The 20,851-nt window shown below is 37.9% G+C and overlaps 1 protein-coding gene across 1 annotated transcript in view; it reads left to right on the top strand.

The window, feature by feature from the left end:
* The window catches only part of AQR (aquarius intron-binding spliceosomal factor), a 102,185-nt gene that overhangs the window by 24,354 nt on the left and 56,980 nt on the right, over window positions 1-20,851 (top strand). The window contains exons 12-19 of the mRNA XM_050953854.1: window positions 1,967-2,080; window positions 3,135-3,238; window positions 4,732-4,834; window positions 6,572-6,692; window positions 12,009-12,150; window positions 13,075-13,253; window positions 17,878-18,045; window positions 18,341-18,510. Of these exons, the coding sequence (XP_050809811.1) occupies window positions 1,967-2,080; window positions 3,135-3,238; window positions 4,732-4,834; window positions 6,572-6,692; window positions 12,009-12,150; window positions 13,075-13,253; window positions 17,878-18,045; window positions 18,341-18,510 (1,101 nt within the window). The remainder of the gene's footprint in view (window positions 1-1,966; window positions 2,081-3,134; window positions 3,239-4,731; window positions 4,835-6,571; window positions 6,693-12,008; window positions 12,151-13,074; window positions 13,254-17,877; window positions 18,046-18,340; window positions 18,511-20,851) is intronic.

Consider the following 20,851-nt stretch of genomic DNA (forward strand, 5'->3'; position numbering starts at 1 on the left):
TACTGGACAATCTCTACGCAAAAGAATAAATGGACACAAATCTGACATGAGGAATCATAACATTCAAAAACCAGTAGGAGAACACTTCAGTCTCTCTGGTCACTTAATAACAGACCTAAAAGTGGCAAGTCTTCAACAAAAGAATTTGAAAAACAGACTCCAATGTGAAGCTGCAGCACTGGAATTAATTTGCAAACTGGATACCATCATATTAGGCCTTAATAAAGACTGGGAATGGTTGAGTCATTACAAAACCTAAACCTAATTTTTCCCTACTGTTACTCACACTTTGTCAACTGTCTGTAATGGGCCACTCTCTTACCACTTCGAAAGTTATTCTCCCTCCCCACCCTTCGTATCTTGCTGTTAATTGATTTATCTCATTAGGTTAACCTCACACTTGGTAAAGCAACCCCCATCCTTTCATATATTTATACCTGCTCCTGTATTTTTCCACTCCATGCATCTGATGAAGTGGGTTCTTCCCCACAAAAGCTTATGCCCAAATTAATTTGTTAGTCTCTAAGGTACCACAAGGACTACTTGTTGTTTTTCTATTTCTAAATTTAATACTCTAGCAACTGTTAATCAAGTCCAGCTTGAAATGAAAAAGAAACCTGGTAACCAGAATGATGTGAATTTTTTTCTGCTTAGGTCCTTTATCTTGAGGTCTTTCAAGGCTAGAAAGGCTTGAGCACTCTTGATGTATTTTCAGGACCAGTATTTGTAGCAGTTGTCCTGGACGACTCATAAGAGAGTGAACTTGGATCCTCTCATTTTCAGCTGGATTTCATTGCCTTCATAGAAAATTCCATGTTACCTGGATGTATCCAGAAGTCTCTCTCTGTTGATAGGAGGAGCTTTGCCCTCCAGACGTGCTGTATGGGGTTAGCATTCTTTTTAAAGAAAGGTGCCTTCTGTGGCCAAAGCAGGTTAGCCAGTAACCCCTTAGCATATAGCAGTACAGTCAGTGTACCAGGCCTCTGCATCTATGCAGATAGTTTGCCAGCGGTTTCAAGATGTTCTTGCTTATTTTAATCTCATTTAATTTTCTTTCATAAAGAGGTGATTATGATCCTAGTACAGCATTCAAAAATTAATTCTACTTTTTCATTGTGATACTATTGAAGCAAACCCTACCAGATTATAACTCATCACTTCATGGCAGATGATTAGGGTTTTATCTTTTTCACTTGTTATACATTTATTGCAGGCACTAGAAGTTCACTTTATGTACTTGAAGTTATTTGTTGTTAAGATGTTCTCTTCAGCTGTATCTCATGGCAGTTAAGCTAAATTCCCTGGGTAACTAGTCTCAACTTTAACTCTTGGCAGTTCCTAGGAGAATTTCCTTGATAAAAAGTTAATCAACAATTATTTTAGTCTCTCTTAAAAGATTACTTCCATAATAGACCTTTATTTTTTGGTTGGAACTATAGCCTTTGCATTTCTATGAGATATATTGTCACTTTTGAAGTTCATTATGCATACATGTGGAACGTATTGTACATGTATCAAGTGGTATTTGAACAGTTCATTTTTATTTGCATGCATAGCCTTTTTACAAAAATTAGTATGAATGGCATTCAGGGTAATGTGACTGACCATGTGGATATAAATTCAATATAGGGGTTCCTATATGAAATATTTTACCACTCTCTGCATACAGAGAGAATAGGTATTATGGACATTGCTAGGACTTCTTTAAACTGTAGCTAGAATCTCAACTAAAATTGGTTTCAAGTTATTTTTGGCTAATGCACAAAACATGTAATTAGTCAGTCCATGCATATTTCTCTGCCTAAATTATTGGTACCTTGGTAAGAGAGAGATTTTATATATATATATAGTGTACGGGGTGCCTGAAGTCAAGATGTTAGGTTCCATCTCTTTTTGTTCGAGGTTTTATATGGTAGTTGCTGGTCCCATTGTCATATGCCACTAATTTTCATGCATCGTGTTTCAGCTTTTAGACATGCTTAAATTCTATACTGGCTTTGAAATTAATGACCAGACTGGGAATGCTTTAACAGAGAATGAGATGACTACAATTCACTATGATAGAATTACTTCCTTACAGGTAGGCAAACACTGGATTTCAGTTTTAATGTAATTGTTTAAATATAATTTGCAAGTAAGGTGGTGATTCTGGTCTTTCCAAAAGGAAACATCTTGCTTTTTCTGTTGTATTGAAGGAATGGTGCTAGTCTTTCAGTTCCTTTGCATTCTAGCTTTTTTCAAAAATACCCTGAAGAACTTAATATAACACACACTTCAAATTGCATGAGCAGATTAAAGAGCAAATAGCCTATGTATATGCAGAGAATCTTGCTAAAGTGACAGTCAGTATTAGTAAGCCTATTATCCGGTTCAGCAAAACAATACCACTTCCAGTTTTGATCTTGTCAACTCATTAACTGAAAAGGGTCAGTCTCCTTAAGACTTATTTGTGTGGGAAACCTTGATGCAGAAGGAAGTGGTATTGCCACTTTTCCCCAGAATAAGTACTGAGCATTGGACAGCAACTGCTGCTAATAGTGCTGTCTTTCAGGTGAGAGATAAATCAAATCCTGGTTACCTGTGGTCATTATGGGACTTTTCACAAGAGCGTTATGCATGTTTTTCACGTGATGCTAATTAGGGACTGTGAAGAGATTTCTTTTTGGGTTTTCACTGCAGTTTTGAATTGCGCCTCTGGAGGTTCACTGAAATTTTCATGTCCTTTAAAGTTCAGAACTAGATTAACTTTGAGTGAAATCCCTGAGTTTCACAACCTTGTCAGTCTCTACCAAAATTTCATTACTGCCAGTTAGGAGACTATTATAAAGCCAAAACATCTAGTGTCTATTAGATGTGTTAGAAAAATAAATACATCTCAGAAGCACAAGAATAGTAAATCACATATACTAAGCAGAAAAATAGTTGCTTTTTCATTATTTTTACTCCAATAGTGCCCACTCTGTGCTCGGTGCTGCCACGTGCAGAGGAAGATGGAGTTCTTACTTGTTCATGATCAGGGTCCTTTATTATTAAACTCTTGTCAGTGCAATTCCCCCCACCCCCCCGTAATAAACTTGAAGTTACTGTGAAAAGGTCAATTTAACCTCTCATTAAATTTTGGGGTGCTTTTCTAGAGAGCAGCTTTTGCACATTTCCCAGAACTATACGATTTTGCACTTTCAAATGTGGCAGCGGTGGACACTCGTGGTTCATTGGAAAGGCTGTGTGGACCCCTGAGGTAAGCCATAAAGATGGAAATTCGGTTCTTCTGTTTCAGGTTTATTTCTCCCCATTGTTTGTTATTAGTCTTCCAGCCTTTTCATGTATATTGTAGTATACATGTGTAATACTGAAATTAAATGTCGCATATTATGACTCCTGGTTGGAAGAAGACATTTGGAGTTGAGACTCTTGGGTTCTGCTTCTGACTTGCTGGGTAACCTTGGGCAAATCATTTGTGCTTCAGTTTATTCATTTGTGGAACCTAGTACGTAGCCTATTTGCCACATCTGGGTGTGCAGAAGTTTAATTTATTATCGCTGGGTTGCTACTTTTTGCTTGTAAAATGCAACTTTCCTTTAATTCTGATCTCTAGTGTGAAAGAAATACTATCAATTTGAAATCTAGTCATTTTAAAAGTAGAAGAGTTATTAGTTTTTGGAACTAACTATACATGCCCCTGAGTCGTCCTGCCATTTTTTGTGGCTATACAATAATTCAGGTTTTTCTAATATTTTCAAAATGTTTTTCTTTCCTTATTGCTGTATCACAGACCCACAGAAATCACTGGGGGAATTTGAGTTAGAGCCACTCTTTATCCCAAAGTTCTGCCATGTGCATAAAATAAAGAAACTGGAAAAAATATAACACTTTTCACCAATCTTAGTTACAGTTTAAACATTTTCATATAAGTAACACTATATATATTTGCTGTAGTTACAATAGTCATTTTGTAGGTTGACTGGGTGTCCCTTTATGTCTGTTGTTATAACAATTCTTGATGCAGTTCTGGGATCCCTGATACCATAGGATAGATTAAACTGCTTTCTTTCTGCCTGACTTGTCATTCTGTTAATTTTTCCACTATTTAGTCTTAGTAAAACTAACAAAAACAATAGCAGTATCAGTGAACAAAAAAGCCATCTTCTCTTGAACTACTTGTTAGAGTTGGCTTTCTCCTGTTCAGACATAATAGCCTCATCCTGAAAAATGTAGACCTTTTCTAGACTAACGTTTAAAAATCTGATATTAGCAATATTAGCTAACGTGCTAACACATTTTAAAAGTCTAATGTGGACAGGTATTCTACCTTTAACACTCAGGCTCTATCTACCCTGGGCTTTAGCTTGACCACTTTAGCAAATATTAAAGGCAGGGTGTCTTCTCTATTCAAATATATCTGAATGTATGTAGAAATGCAAATCTTAGTTGGAAGGTCTGATTATGTTTTCTGTTTTTGTATCTGAATTCTTTATGAATGGTGTGCTGTATCTGTTGTTGTTAATCACTTTCTGTAGTGCAGATATCGTGCTCGTTACCTCTAGGCAATTACCAGGTAAAGCAACTAAATAAAAATTTAGCTTAACTTTTAAGACTCTCCAAGGTTTTTTCTTGATAGTTTTACAGTTCAGCTAACACAATCAAGTCGTCTTTTTAACAGCAGCTTTTATAAATGTAAAAAAATCACTGAGTGAGTTTTGTATTTTCCTTCTCTCCCCCCGTATTATGCAGCCCAAACACACTCCACCAGGTGGCATCATACCTCTGCTTGTTACCGGCTCTACCTGAAGGGGAAGATACAAGCTATGACAAAGAATTTCTGCTAGAATTACTGGTAAACCACACAAGCAAATTACATTTATCACCTATGTTTTTTACTTGTAAGAAGGCTTGCGTTCACTTCCTCAAACCGAATAAAATCACAACAATTGCAGCCCTAATGCTGCCAAGCACATAATGGCTTTCATAGTTAGGAGTGCCTTATGAACTACAGCAGTATGATGACTGAGTGAGCTGGAAACAGATGTGAATTCAAATCTAGTAATTAGTGACTAATCTTCAAACAGGGAAAAGGATGACTTAGGAAAATATGGCTCCTCTGGGTAAGTGGTGGTGTGTCTGAACAATGGCAACTGTAGAGGACTGTTATCAGTGTTTCATCAGCAGTTACTTAAGCTCCGCATATCGTGAAAGTTGTTACAGCATATGTAGTTGCTTGCTTGATACCTGCGTCCTTAGTTGTTTAGACCTGTTTAAAATATATTTAGGCTGTGATTTTTTTTTTCAGTGCTGTCCAGAGAGATTTAGACATTCAGTTCCCATAAATTAAAGTGAGAATTGAGCATTCAGATCCCATAGGCAGGTTTGAAAATCTCCATGAGTATAGAAATAGGGTGGAGGTTGGGGGAGGAATTCACTTGAGTAGATACTGCTCTGAACAAGGAACTCTAACCTGTGTTGTAATGATGGGACACTTCTCAACATATCCGTTGTTCCATTTCCTCTTCAAAGGCTGACATTGCTGTATCTGATCATATTTTAAAATTATTTGGAATACTTTCTTGATGTTGTATGTGTAGTTTTATGTCAGATTGTGGACTGATCCTCCTGCTAATGCAAGGCCTATTCAAACAGGATGCAGAGGTATCAGATATATTTTTCTGTATAGGCACTTGATATAAATATTTATTGCTGGGTATAAAGTATCAGACTTAACTACTATAGGCAAACACTGGTGTTCAGAAAAATTATAGTGAAAATTTGTTTCATCTTCAGTTTAAATTCTAACCTTGTGAGGGAAGTTTGACTAGGTAGTTTCAGCCATTTCATATCTTTTTATGTGCTGTTGTTTAAATCTACTGGGGGAAAAAATGCCATTTTTTAACAGGGAAAGAGAACCTTTCTTCTCCTGTCTTGTCAAAGAGTAATGTTAAAACTAGAACATCCAAATTATAATGGGACACTGCAGTATTAAGATACATGCTTGAACTATTTATGATCTGATACCATTGAGCTACATGCATACTATTCTGTGATAATCATATGACTTCATTTGTGTTTGATAATGCATCATTGGATACCACCCGTGCTCTCCAAGAGCCTAATCCAAAAGCCCTTTGAAGTTAATGGGAGTCTTTATTACAGGTGACTTTAGATGAGACCATTAATTAATGAATTATTAAACAAGCCTAGTTTTCAAAGAGGCATAAACTTGGCCTCTAAAATTACACCTCAACTTGTTTGTCATCTTAGTAAAATGAGACCTCTTTCATTGTTTTTTAAAGAAATAGCCCACATCAGGTTGTTAGCAATACATCTTATGATTTCTTTCAATGTACAAACAAGATTGATTAACTGAAGAAAAATAAAATATAGACAGTTTGAAGGTAACTTTTTTTAATTTCTGAAGTCTTAAGGTACTTTTATCACTTCAGCTTGTTGTGCTAGTTGAAGACGTGATCTTTTTAGTGTTCACTTCCTGGATGACCATCCTATACATTATTTGTCACTTGCATAGCAAAATGTTGACTTGATTTAGCTTTGGTTTAAATGTTCACTTTCGCTTTCCTAGGTGTCCCGTCATGCACGTAGAATTTCTCAGATTCAGCAACTTAACCAGATGCCTCTGTATCCCACTGAGAAGATTATTTGGGATGAAAATATTGTCCCAACTGAGTACTATTCTGGAGAAGGTATTGTTCAGATGTATTTGGATTGTTCTTAAAACTTCATAGTTCAGAGGACTTTTAGTTAATTCTGGTTCATTAAGAACTATTCCATAGCTTCTAAATCTGGATAATATTTAACTTTGGCTACTTTTAGTGCCTTTTAACTTCCAAGGGGGGAAAAATCAGTTTTTATAGGCTCATTTGAATTGGACTGCATAAATTTGATCTGAAATGAATGTCTTCATTACCAATTAGATAAACATATTAAAAAAGAATAATAAAAGCTTTCAGTAAATCATAAAACAATCTCATTTACTCCATCTATATATAAGCACAGGAAAAAACTGTTTTCCACATTGCTACCACCTGCTCACAAGAAGTGAACTGTACAGAGCTTGAGAGAGAAGTGACTCATGCCATAGTTTTACAGTGAGCAGCAAGTGAATTCTGTTGAGTTCCTTTTAAAGAACTTTACTCTTTTTCAATATTGATTCTTGAAAAGTCAGTTTAGTGTGGTGAGGTTTTGTCACTTTCAGTTTAAACTGAAATCCCAAACTCTTAATATACATATCCTGAAAACTAACATCTGTACTATAAAACTGCTTATGCTCAATATTGGCTATTAATTTTTTTAATATTTTAAATACGTTTGTCAGTAATGGCTTGTCAGTGAACCAGTTTATATAGTTTTAAGGATAAAAGTGCCTATCTACATTTGTCACAAAATGTCCCACTGGGCACTTCAGGATGGAATCCATAGTCTGTGTGGCAGTCAGGGAATTCATGGAATTTCTAATGTCGATTTAACCTGTTCCCTCATTGGCACAGATCTGTTCCTGTTTTCAGCTAGGTAATGTGATAAAGCCTGGAGCTCTGCCACTCATAGTGCTGTAGAAAATGTAGAGCCATATCTCTTCCTTGGCTGAGATGGAGAGCAGAACAGTCAGGGAAGATGTTTAAATTAGGGACATGATTGTTCTCTGAACTGAAATTGTTTTTTTTTTTTTTATCTGAATTCTTTTTTAAAAAGCAAACAAAAAATTTCAGTTTGAATAGCCACGAGGATATTCTTTGGATATCAGCACGCACAGAGCAGAATAATAACTTACACTGACAACAGCACTAGTATTATGGCAGTATTTTGTCTTGTAACATGATTCAGATTCTGCAGAGTAAGAAGTTCGCTTTTCCTTATAGCAGTGATATCTGGAAACTGCAGTGTTAACTTGATCACTCTAATCTCTCCAGGAAGGTAATACTTATACTGCTTGAAAATCAAGTTTTCTTTTTAAACAGGCAAACAAGCTGGCTACATTCCAGAACAGACGACATTCTTAACTGGGTACAAGGCCATGCAGTTGTAAAGCTTTCTCCAACAACACAGTCTTATACGGACACCAGTGGAAGGCTATTCTTTGAAACAGTCTGACATGTTTCAGAGAATCACATATTAGTGTTTGTGCACACCTGCATATGCATTTTTGTGCACTGTTAGCTGTGTTAGATTCCATCACAAAAGATAGAATTGTCATGTATAAAACCTACTATGATGGGCAGAGGAGCAGTGTGTATATGAGGTGTTGCACACAGAAATGGAGAACGCCTTCTGAAAATTAAGCCTGACATGGAATAGAATAGCTACAGTAACAGTTTTTTCATTGCCAGCAGAATGTAGATTAGGTAAGGCCACTGGTGCTGCTTCTCGTAGTGAAGAGTCTGTAGAAATCCTTATTTCACCCTTTTTAGTGAAACTTCCATTTCAAATGCACTTATTTATTAATATATGGCATTCTTAACCATATATGCAACAAAAATGAACAGACTTATTTCCACATTCGTAAACTGAAACACTGATTTTAACAGATGTCTGGAAAAACTTCCTGTCATCCTATGTGATTACTCATTTCTGTGTTGCTTGTTTCGTACTATCACATTGCAAAATATTAATATTGTATACTGTTGTAAAGATATGCTGAATTTCTGTCAGCCCTTTATGTAATTTGTCTATAACTGCACACACACGCAACTTGGTTAAAAGAACATTATTAAGATTGCAAAGGCAAGCACTCAAAAGTAGGAAATGCCAGAACTAAGGTTGCCTGTTCACTCTTAATTCTGGCATTTCCTAATTTCTGAGTGCTTGAGTGGGTCCACAAACCAGGATTCCTGCCTATTTGCTGAATCAAGAAGAAGACCATGTGAGCCAGTTTTAAACCAGAATGTTTATACCAAAACACTTTTACTTGGTTGGTCCCTGAAGAATCCAGTTTGAACTAGTATATGCATATCTCTCTGGGGGTGTACCAAAGGGTTGATAACAGGGGAAATACATTAGCATTCCCCCCACTTTCTGCTAGAGAAGGTAAATGCAATGCCACAATATATATTAATTCTAATTCAATAAGCTTTATCTTAATTAAATGAAGCTAATCTTAATTCCATAGAGTGTTTCAGGGTATTACAGGTTACCGTCTGCCAGTCACCCCATTGTGTGCTGCCGTATTGACACCTACTTGGCCATCAGCAGGGCTGGAACCTTCAGATCCACTGCACAGACCTCTGCCACTTGAGTTAAGGGAATAACTGTTTGCAGTAGAAGACTGTTATTCTCTATGTGGACTGATACTAGAGGGTGTTTGGATACTTTATCAGTGGGTTTCACAGATGTTTGCAAACAGCAGAGGACTGGTGAGACTCTGAAGTCTTGGGTTTCATTCCAGGCTCTGGAGAGGGGTATGCTGTATTGGGCACAGACTCTTTGGCCCATTGCTCCAGACATTTTATCTTCATATAGCTTCGCGGAATAGAAATAATTGTGTTCTATCACCTTTCTTTATTGGCAGAGTGTGTCTGTGCTTGTGGAAGCCAACAGTACTGTGTGCCAGAAAGATTTCAAGGATAATATTGCTTGTTGCAAGAGTTTTCATGCCTTCACAGTTCATAAACAAAGGTGTAAAACTGGGACAGTAGTCAAGTGAAAGTATTAAATGTGTAAAGAGGGTTTTACCAGTTGTTTTTTTTCTCATGGAAGTTTGGCTTTTTTGGGACTTGTGAATTTTTTGGGGGGAAGCAGATGGGGCTCTGTCAGGAGGTGATGGTGGAGGTGGTGGTACTCATGGTCTGCAGCCTTCCACTCCTCTCCTTATCCTGGCCCTTTGGTATGACTCTCTTTGCTTCCTGTGCGCAGGATGGGAGTGAGAAGAGCAGGGGACTGGGTCCTGGCAGCTGAGACCACCTGGCCATTACATGGAGGGGAAGGCTTTTGGTGCATAACCCCCCTCCCCCCGGGGGTGGTTTGTTTTGTTTACCAATTTTCTCCCATTTTTAAATAAAACCTGGTAAATTCCTGGGAAGCTAAAATTAAAAACCAAAAGGCCTTCTAAATGAGCCATGTGTAAGAACTTGAGTTGTGGAGCAACACTAGTATTTTCATAGTGTAGGCTAAAAATACAGCTATTTATTTTGGAGAGACACGGTGAGTGAGGTAGTAACTTTTATTGGACCAAACTTTTTCGTTGGTGAGAGAGACAAGCTTTCAAACTATTCAGAGCTCTTCTTGAATTCTGAGAAAGGGACTCGGAGTGTCACAGCTAAATACAAGGTCAAACAGATAGATTAGCATAAGTAGTAAGCACATATTCTGAGGGACCATTTATGGTTAAGTAGCCTATTATCCTGGGACTGACATGGCTACAACAGAATTGCTGTTTTGGGCATTCTGTGCCCAATTTTTAACACACTTAGGTCTCCCTCCATTAGCTTGACTTAATTAAACCTAATCCATCCACTTGAAATTTCATAGGAATGGTTTTATGCCAATATGGAAATGATTTGGGGCTAAATGGGCAGGGTATTTTAGGGACAAGATGGCTTGAAGTATGCAGTGATCTTACTTCTAGAACATTTTCCTATCGTTGTTGTTTGGGTTTGGTTTTTTTTTTTCATGGTATGGTATGGTAACTCCACAAGCTTGGCTTAGATAGAAACTCCAAAATTTATTTAATCTCCAAACCTGGTGTCAATGATAGTTGGAGATGTTGTTGCTGTCATTGTTTAACTGTTTTAAAGCATTTTCTGCATAAAAGATAATCATGGAGCTAAGTATAGGTGGCTGCAATGCTGGGAAGATAAGGTAGGGAACTATTTGGGTTGAGTGAGAGGTACGTGGTTTTTAGTTGACAAGTGAGAGGGATAGTACTGAATGGGTGAGATAGGAGCTGGTATGGACAGTGAAAGGGGCCCATTAAATAGCATAAGTACTTCTCTCATACATAATTTTCTCCTCTTGCTCCTTCTATTCCCTCTTTGTAGCTCTATCAACAAAAATGTATCAGTTACGTAAGGAGGGAGGAGAACATTGAACATTAGCACAAATGTTAGTCACTAAAGCACCTTTACTCTGCCTCTATATCACTATTACCATGATGTATTAAAAATAGAGAGAACCCTATCCTTAAATGTTTTTACTATATTACTGATAGAAAAATTAAAGGGGACCTTTAGATAACATTTTTTTTCTGCTGCTTCATAATGTCTATAGGAGGACAGAAAGCATGAGGATTTTTTCCTTTTTTTCCCCTTCAGGTGTACCGTTAATGTCAAGTTTGATCCTCTCTCGTTTTATAGGGGGGTTTCTGATAGGAGTTGGTGACGGTTTTTGTGGGCCCTAGTACAGCGAAGGAATGATGGTGAAGAATCTTTGGACAAAGCAGCTTTTTGTTAAATGTTGTTTCTTCATAGAAAATAAAGAGATCTATTTAATAATAATAATAATAATAATAAAAACTTCCTCTTTCAATTGCTCAGCCTTCACTCTCTTGGCTGTAGTTCTCTAGTCATCAGTCTTCCCGCCTTCTTTTTTTGGTTTCTAATGAAGAAACCACCTGACTTGTCCACAGCATGTGTCACAGGACCAGTTCTTCTACAACAGAAACTTTTTGGGAGAATTGTCCAATATCGTTGTCCTAAACGTGGTCACTTCTGCTGAAGTGAGATTTTTTCTTTACCAATCGTTACAAGTAATTTGCTGTGGCAATGCAAAGACAGGTGCCTTTTAAGTACAACAGTTGCATACAGAGAGATGGTCAACAAGAATAAAATAATACAGTTAGATCACTTGAAAGTGATTTACAAAGAGGGGGAGAGGGATGGCCTTTGTGCCCTTCCCCTTTCCCCCTTTTTTTTGGTTGTATGTGGTTTTAGAAGAAAGTACTCTTTAAATCTTCTCGTATCATAACTAAAGCATGATGATGGAAGTCTATATACTGTTTATAAATATGTAAAACCAATGAATTTGTTCCATTTATAGACAGAAGATGGACTTAATGTTTTTTTTCTTAGGCTGCCTCGCTCTTCCTAAACTGAATTTACAGTTTCTGACTCTTCATGACTACCTTCTACGGAACTTCAATCTCTTCCGCTTAGAGTCTACATATGAGATCAGACAGGACATTGAGGATAGTGTCAGTAGGATGAAACCTTGGTAATATTTCTGTATTAACTAAAACAAACCAAACACCACAGTGTAGGAAATAGCTAAAGTTTTTTGGGGAAATAATTTAATTAGTAATGTCTATAATATAAAGTGGATACATTCATCTAAGTAGTGACCAACTGTTTCCAGTTGTTATAAAGGTGGTATTCCATAATCTCTTCTAAAATACTGTTTCATGCAAGATTAATCTTCTTATAATATTATGAAAATATATTTTGGGTATGGTTGCCCAGAAAGAACGCTTGTGACTACTATGTGCTGACTAGTATTCCTTTAGTAACATTAAAATCCTATTTGAGTTAAATGTTAACCGCAAGCTTCACGGTATTAACAATTGTTCTTAATAGTTGGTCATTTGTATTAGTGTTATGGATGGGGAGTACTGGTGGGATTTTCACAAGTACTTAGTAGTGGCCTAACTATGCTCCCACTGAAGTCAAAATGTTATCACTCACTTCACTCGGAGCAGAGTTATGCCAGTGCTGAGTGCTTTTGAAAATCCCACCTATATGTCACCAGTCCTTTTTTTTTTTTTTTTTTTTTTTTCCTCACTACTTTTTCTGTAGTGCATAGGGTGTAGTCTCCCTTTCATATCCATTAAATCTTTTTGTGGTGTCCTCATCTTGCTTTTCTTGGATGACTTCATTTTTGAAATGTCATCGCAAATTGTTTCATACATCACACAGGAGGTGAGAGTATGAAACTAATATGTGTTAGTTTACATTATATGTTGATTCTTTGATACAAGATATGCTGAAACTTCATGCCTTTAAATTCTGGAATTCTGCTTCCTCGTCTCAAAAATTGGAGCTGATTATGTGATTTTTAAATTATTCAGCTGTTTAAAGAAAATCTGACTGAAGCAATGGTTAATGGCTCTAACACAACACTGATTTATTTATTTATTTTTAGGAAATCAGAATATGGAGGCATTGTGTTTGGTGGATGGGCTCGAATGGCACAACCCATTGTGTCTTTCACTGTGGTAGAGGTGGCAAAGCCCAACATTGGTGAAAACTGGCCAATGCGAGTACGAGCAGATGTTACAATTCATTTGAACGTCAGAGATCACATCAAAAATGAATGGCAAGGTGCTCATTTTTATGTCAGTAATGAACATTCGATGCCTGTCATAGTGACAGTACTATCAGAATTTGGGATAAGTGTAGAGCTCTCATAATATTAGGGTTAAAGTACTGTGATCCCGCTCAATATTATGGCGCAGAAGTAGCTACGCTATTAAGGTTGGTATACAGAGTTCAGTTTTAACAGGAGATTTAAACTTTTATTTTGTAAAAATCTAATTTAAAATCTTAAAAAACCCTAATATAAACTTTGAATACTCAATATTTTTATGGTGCTTTGAAAAATAAATTGATATAGAAAAAATAAGAGTTCAAGAATCACCCTAGTGGGTGATCTCCCTCTTCCGCCCCCGATCTCCTGCTCCGATTACCTCACTTTTCTTTGTACTCTTTTGCAGGAAATCTGAAATACTACTTCTGCTGACTTCTAAAATGTTAGTTATAGAAAGGTTGTGTTTGTCTGTGGAGCACTTTATAACCTTTTATCTACAATGGAAATGTATTTGCACCAAACTGAATGTCACATTTTACTTGACTATAAATCTGCTGTATCACAGAATCATAGAATATCATGGTTGGAAGGGACCTCAGGAAGTCATCTAGTCCAACCCCCTGCTCAAATCAGGACCAGTTCCCAACTAAATCATCCCAGCCAGGGCTTTGTCAAGCCTGACCTTAAAAACCTCTAAGGAAGGAGATTCCACCACCTCCCTAGGTAACCCATTCCAGTGCTTCATCACCTTCCTAGTGAAAAAGTTTTCCCTAATATCCAACCTAAGCCTCACCCACTGCAACTTGAGACCATTACTCCTTGTTCTGTCATCTGATATCACTGAGAACAGTCTAGATCCATCCTCTTTGGAACCCCCTTTCAGCTATCAAATCCCCCCTCATTTTTCTCTTCTGCAGACTAAACAATCCCAGTTCCTTCAGCCTCTCCTCATAAGTCATGTGCTCCAGCCCTAATCATTTTTGTTGCCCTCCACTGGACTCTTTCCAATTTGACCACATCCTTCTTGTAGTGTGAGGCCCAAAACTGGACACAGTACTCCAGATGAGGCCTCACCAATGTCAAATAGAGGGGAATGATCACGTCCCTCGATCTCAAATGCTGTCACTTACTTTTGGCTGCAAATAAAGAAGAGAGAGACTGAGACTGTCAGTCATCATGTAGCCCCTGTAGCCTAGGAGAACATTCCTTGAGCTGGCAAAGAGTATGCCAAGAATTCAAATCTTACCACTTAACTGCTGTTAAAATTCTCATACAGTTTTCTAAAGCCATCAACCCCAACGTAGAAGATAGTTAGGGAACAGCCACTGAATGCTTTCCTCTTAATACCTACAAGGAAAGGGGTGGTTTGAGGCTAATCGTATGATGGGTCTTGAGTGTTTAAACAAATACACCAAGCAAATATGGTTTTCCATAATCCCCTCCCAGCAACCATTCCTCTATATTGTGATTCACGCTATTAATGGAAATAACAGATTCTTTGTAACAGACCAATGTCAGCACTGGATTCTGTTGTTTGAACTTTCCACAGCCCTAAGAGTTTTTACCAAGTATTTGGCAATAGGCATTGTGATTGTTCCTTCGAAGTCCATAAAATTAAAGCAGGAAAACTTCTGTAAAATGAAATCCTAGGATGTGTTGTCAGCAGTTTTCATTGAACGTGGGACCTCTGGACCTAAAAACCTGATCCTCTACTGCCTGAGCTAAAAGAACTAGGTCTGTTAGTTCCAGCTGTAACAGACTCAAACTGTCTTATGTGAAATGACAGCCATTCTCCATCTGGGCAAGGCAGAAAGGACCTGTTCCTAACCAGTCTTCTGTTCTCTTTATTCTGGCTCATGTACTTCGCTCTAAATAGTCAGGTCTCTCCCTCAGCTCTTCAAGGTAAAGCTCCACTACATTTTCAGCTTTTCACTTACCACTACAGGCGTCTACAGTAATCTTTCACCCTAAAGGGTTCTCCTTTAAAGAACCTACTTATTATTTTTCATCCTGTTCAGAAGCTGTCACCTTTCTGATGTGTACACGTGTTGCTCGCCAAAGTAACAACCACAATTTAAGCCATTGTCAGAACGTGCTTTCCACCTTTTTGTAGCTGAGTGGTAGTTTCATAAACCTCTGCAATTAAAGTTTGCCGTGATGGCAACAGTGCCCTGTTCTGTTGTCTGTTCATTAGATAGCCTAGAACTACACAAACCAAGGAAACTTGGTGAAGGCCTATACTACTGCGTTTTGTTGGCATAACTGTTTTAGTCAGGGATGTAAAAAAGCTACACCATCTAGCCAACATAGCTATGGCGGCAAAATCCCCTCTGTAGGCACTCTAGAAGCTGATAGCTAAATGACAAAAGCATTTGTCTAATGTCATTTGAGGAGGTTAAGTTACTATGCTGGCAGAAGCACTCCTCCTCTATATCGAGACAAGGCCTGGCTATCACTTTTGCAGAAGTAGTAGTTGAAAATCTTATTTATGGTTGCATCTCTGTACGTACTGCTTTAGAGACACTTATTGTCATTGACTCTGAAAAGGGAATATGTCTCCAAAATAAAATTGTCTATATCTATACTGTTTTTGGAATGATTAACATGAAATGGAAAAGTGTCTTCAATGTATGGTGTAATGATTTTACATAAGATCTGCCTTCAGTATTTATTTTTTTTAAAAAGCTTGCCATAGTATTCTTTTATATTATATGATTTACTTTAATGGGATATCAAGATGGAAAACTCCATAGGTCACTTTTAAATCTTCCAAAATGCTTGAGAAATCAAGAGCTCTCCAAAATTAAAATTGCAGGATTATTCAAGTGAAAACTTCTCAACTGAATAAGCACACTGACAGCAAGCCCAACATGCTGAATATTTCAATTGTATACCTTCTGTGTTACACCATGATGCCATTCCTCTTGTAAAAGTAATACCCTGCTTGCTAACAAGAACAGAGCAGAGAAGTAGTGTGGAGAGATGGTGTGGCCTGCATGCTGGTAGTCTTCTTTTGTTAACGTTACGGAGCAAATCTGTTCCCTTTTATATTACAATGGAAAGGTGATGGGAGTTGACTTGATTAAAACCAGTGTTTTTCCGGTTGTGCTTTTTAATATTGTCAGGAATTGCCAGCTGGCACTGTATATCCTATGTTTCCTAGTGTAGTATCAGTAGGCAACACTTCGTGCTTAGGGAATTACACTTGAGTTGACCTTGTTGGCAAGCTGCACAGAAGCATTTATTCATATTCTGCGCTGACATTGACTGATAGTGCTTAAATAGAGTTGACTATGTAGGCTGTCACATAGTACAAATCCTAAATGCAGAACATGCAGTAAAATGGGTTGAGTTTATGGCAATAGATATAACTTTTGGATTGTGATATGAGTTTAAGTCCTAGCTCAGATATGGCTTTGTAACATAGTAGATTCTTAGTAGTGTTAATAGATATTTCCATATTATGAATTTATATTTATAATTTCCATATTATTGTTGTCACATGGAAAGGATAGGTACCTTATGTACAGTACAGTAAGCCAACTACAGTGGTTATACAGTTTCAAATATTTCTGATCAGTGACCTATTATTGACTATCAATGGCAGCATGGCAAAAGATGGACTAGAGTGTTGTCTGATATATGCTAGACGTCTGAGAAGTTTGTGCTAGGAACTCAGACAAGTATCCTGAATCCACACTGTCTATTTTAAAAAAAAATATTCTGCAGTCCTGATCTCTCTCTTCCCTAATGTCTCCATAGATGGATCTTTCTTTTACACTTCCTTTGCAAAATAATTCATTCTAACTCGATTGTCTAAAGCTGCCCGTTCTGTCTTTGTTTCTTGGGTTTTTTTCCATTTTCATCTTGTTTGTTAAGCAGACTTTTTCCAGAAGTCATTACTTGTATTTTTTAATCAGATTTTTTTTAATTGTTCTCTGATTACCTAACCATTTCGTCCAATCTGGATTGGTTTTAGAGTATTTATTATTTGCACTACTGTAGCATTGAGGAACTTTAGTCATGGACCAAGACCCCACTATGCCAGGTGTTGAACAAACACAGAATAAAGACCGCCTCTGCCCCAAAGAGCTTACACTCGAAGTATAAGACAAGAGACACCAAATGGATATAGAGAGGTGGGGGAGTACAAGGAAACAATGAGACAGTACTAGTCAGCGTTATAGACAGTGGCCTTTAATGGCCTTTAACAAGTGGCCTTGTTGACAAGGTTTTTTTATGGGCATCATGACAAAGAGTTTTGAAGGAGGAAAATTATAGAATCATAGAAATGTAGAATTGGAAGAGACCTTGCTAGAGCACCAAATTTTCCTTAACTTTCTATAAAATTTTATTTAAAATGTCTTACATTATTATCCCTAAACTTGGAAGTGTTCTAGCCCAATTGTAGGATCAAAGAGAGATTAAAAAAGACTGTTGATTTTATATCCTCTAAAAGCAGGACATAGTCCCCCAGTACAAATTATATTGACTACTAAAAGGAAGTGACACTTCATAGCCAAAAGGTTAAAAAGAAGCTTGCCTGTTGTACACTTTTTCAAGTGCTTTTTAAGGAACAAACACGGCAGTTGTTTTTGAATAAACCAAATAACTCGACTTTTTCCTGTTTTCAATCAGGTCTGCGCAAGCACGATGTTTGTTTTTTAGTTACGGTGCGTCCAACACAACCTTATGGCACAAAGTTTGATCGAAGGAGACTTTTTGTTGAGCAAACTGGCCTGGTGTATGTCAGGGGATGTGAAATCCAGGGCATGTTGGATGATAAAGGACGTGTCATTGAAGAAGGTATGATGATTTTTAATCTATATAATCATTTGGAACAAATAATGAACCAGTCTATTAGCTGGTACGAATTGGTGTTTGTTCTTTTAGAACAAAATAGACCTATTTCTGAAAACATTAGAAATGGTATGGAAGCATGCCAATAAATCATACTTGTAAATATGAGCTTCAAAGTGAATTTTTCTTAATTCTGTTTCAAAAGTGATTATTTTTCTCCTAAGAAGTGGTTCTTAATCTGCTTTCAACACTGTTTTTCTTGCTTTAATCTACTTTTGATTTGTGTTTCAAATATGAACAGGACCAGAACCCAAACCAAGACTTAAAGGAGACTCAAGAACATTTAGAGTATTTCTGGATCCTAACCAGTATCAACAGGACATGACAAACACAATCCAAAATGGAGCAGAAGATGTCTATGAGACATTCAATATAATTATGAGGAGAAAGCCAAAAGAAAACAACTTTAAGGTAAGCTACGTTATAGCTGTTCTTAGGATAATAGTTTTTGAATGTGCTGAGTTGGAAGAGTTGTTGAAATATGTGTCTGACATGTCTTTGATTAAGTTTGTTTGTTTGTTTGTTTGGTGGAAAAAAGCTGGCTAGAATTTATTTCCCTAAACTGTTTAATGGCAGTGTTGGTGCTGAATTAAAGAGTTTTGGGTCCTGGTACACAATGGCAATTGGGACTGCCCCTCTGGGGTGTGGGATGCCCTGAGGTTGCGGAGGAAATATGGTCCAGCCCCCCCCAGAGTGGGAGGCTTCCAAGTGGGATTGGATCCTGCCCTCGGGAGATGGGAGGCCTGAGGGTGGGGTGGTTGGAGGACAGACCCACCTAACCCTCACCCCACAGCAGCTTCTGTCATGCAGGGCTGACCTGGCTCATCTCTCTGGCCTGTTGGCTCTTGCCAGAGTGCGCAGTTGGGGCCCTGGCTCCTTCTGTCCCTGGGTTTTTATGTGGGCAGGTGTTTTTGTTGCTCCCCTCACCCTTTGGTGGTCGGGGTCCCTCTGAGATGGGGGGGGTCTCTGCAGGTGCACTCAGTGCATATTAATTTGGGTGTGGACAGTACGTTAAATACAAAGAAAGTTTGTAAAGATGCATCTTAAAAATAATAAATGCTAGGAAACTTCAGCCAACCTCTGAAATGAACCTATACGCAATTGAGAGGGTAATATTTTCTGAAAGTCTGTTTATAAGTTTCAGACTACAAATATAAAGGTCACAAAAAATGGTGCAACTAGAAAACAGTACTGAGAAATAGAGCCCTGCCTGGATACACAATTTTTATTTGGGATATAAAGCAGATATCCACAGAGCTGCAGGGCTCTAGTGACAATGAATGAGACTAGCTGTGCCACCCCCTGCCCTGCCCACTGGGATGGGCATCAGGCTCACTAGCAAGTGTCCCTGGTCATGCTAGTGTGTGCAAGCGTCTCGCATGCTCCCGGACAGGAGATGCACACTACTGTCTGGAAAGGAGGAGTGGGCTTTGGCGCTGGCTTCTGCGAGCGGCAGCCCAGCATGCTGCTGCTTTCACCACTTTATATCCACGGATATAAATTGTGTATCCATGCAGGGCTCTAATGAGAAACCACTACATATCTTGTGAGATCATTCCGTTCTGCTTTGTATGCACTCTGTATTCTAATTTCCATTGCTTGGCACTCTTTCAGAACCTCATAAAAGGTATGTATTTTGCTTTGTGTTCCATCCGCAACTTGACTGAGTATAGCACTGAAACGTTAAAAAAAAAAAAAAAAAAAAAAAAAAAAAAAAGTCAACTCATTTAGTGGGATAAGCACGCAACGTTTCACCTGAATGATGAGACCTTCAAAGGGAAATAAAATGACTGAAACTCAAGTCACTATGCTGTGGTGGGGATCCGGAGGGGCCACTACTTTCACATCAGTACAGGAACAGTCACTGTCACTCAAATAATTTCACTTGATTCACCATTGTCATGTTCTTTGTAGAATTATGAAGGGGCACTCCATATACTTTATGACACTCTGATATAATCATCTTCAACACACAGTCAACCTGTGGAACTCCTTGCCCCAGAGGATGTTGTGAAGGCTAAGGCTAGATAAGTTCATAGAGGATAGGTCCATCAATGGCTATCATCCAGGATTGACAGGGATGATGTCCTTAGCCACTATTTGCCAGAAGGAGAACAGGGATGGATCACTTGATGATTACCTGTTGTGTTCATTCTTTCGGGGGCATCTGGCATTGGCCATTGTTGGAAGATAGGATACTGAGCTATATAGACCTAAGGTCTGACTTGGTATAGCTGTTCTTGAGTAAGAATTCATGTGTCAAGAAAGCTCAGGGCCTCCTTAGTTTTGGACAATCCAAGTATTTTTATGTTTGAAGCATAGGATTGATTTTCCAGTTTGTTTTACTGTAAGAGCTTCTTTGTCCTTCATTATGTCTCCAGTACATATGTGCAGTGTTTCCTTTTACTCTTTGCAGTCTTATCTATGTCATCTGTTGTTTTGCTTTGGCCTTGAGGTAATGTTACATCACTTATCTGTTCAGATTTCTTATTATATATCACTGCTTATTTTCTTATCCCCACTTATTTCTTCCACTTTATCCATGTTTTGTTCAAGTTCCGAGATTTTTAGTATTGACTTCTTCCAAGAGGTTGAGGACCTTTTCTGGCCACTCTGTTGCCAAATGAGGATGTGTGTTTTAGGCTACTGTTGGGAAGAGGTCTTGTGGCTAAAAATGTGCAGGTTAGTCGACTTTGGCTAATCTACTCTCCAAACTAAGGAGGTGATTCCCCTGCTTGCTTACAGATGCTCC

This window comes from Gopherus flavomarginatus, chromosome 5, assembly GCF_025201925.1.
Source record: "Gopherus flavomarginatus isolate rGopFla2 chromosome 5, rGopFla2.mat.asm, whole genome shotgun sequence".
Taxonomy (NCBI): Eukaryota; Metazoa; Chordata; order Testudines; family Testudinidae; genus Gopherus; species Gopherus flavomarginatus.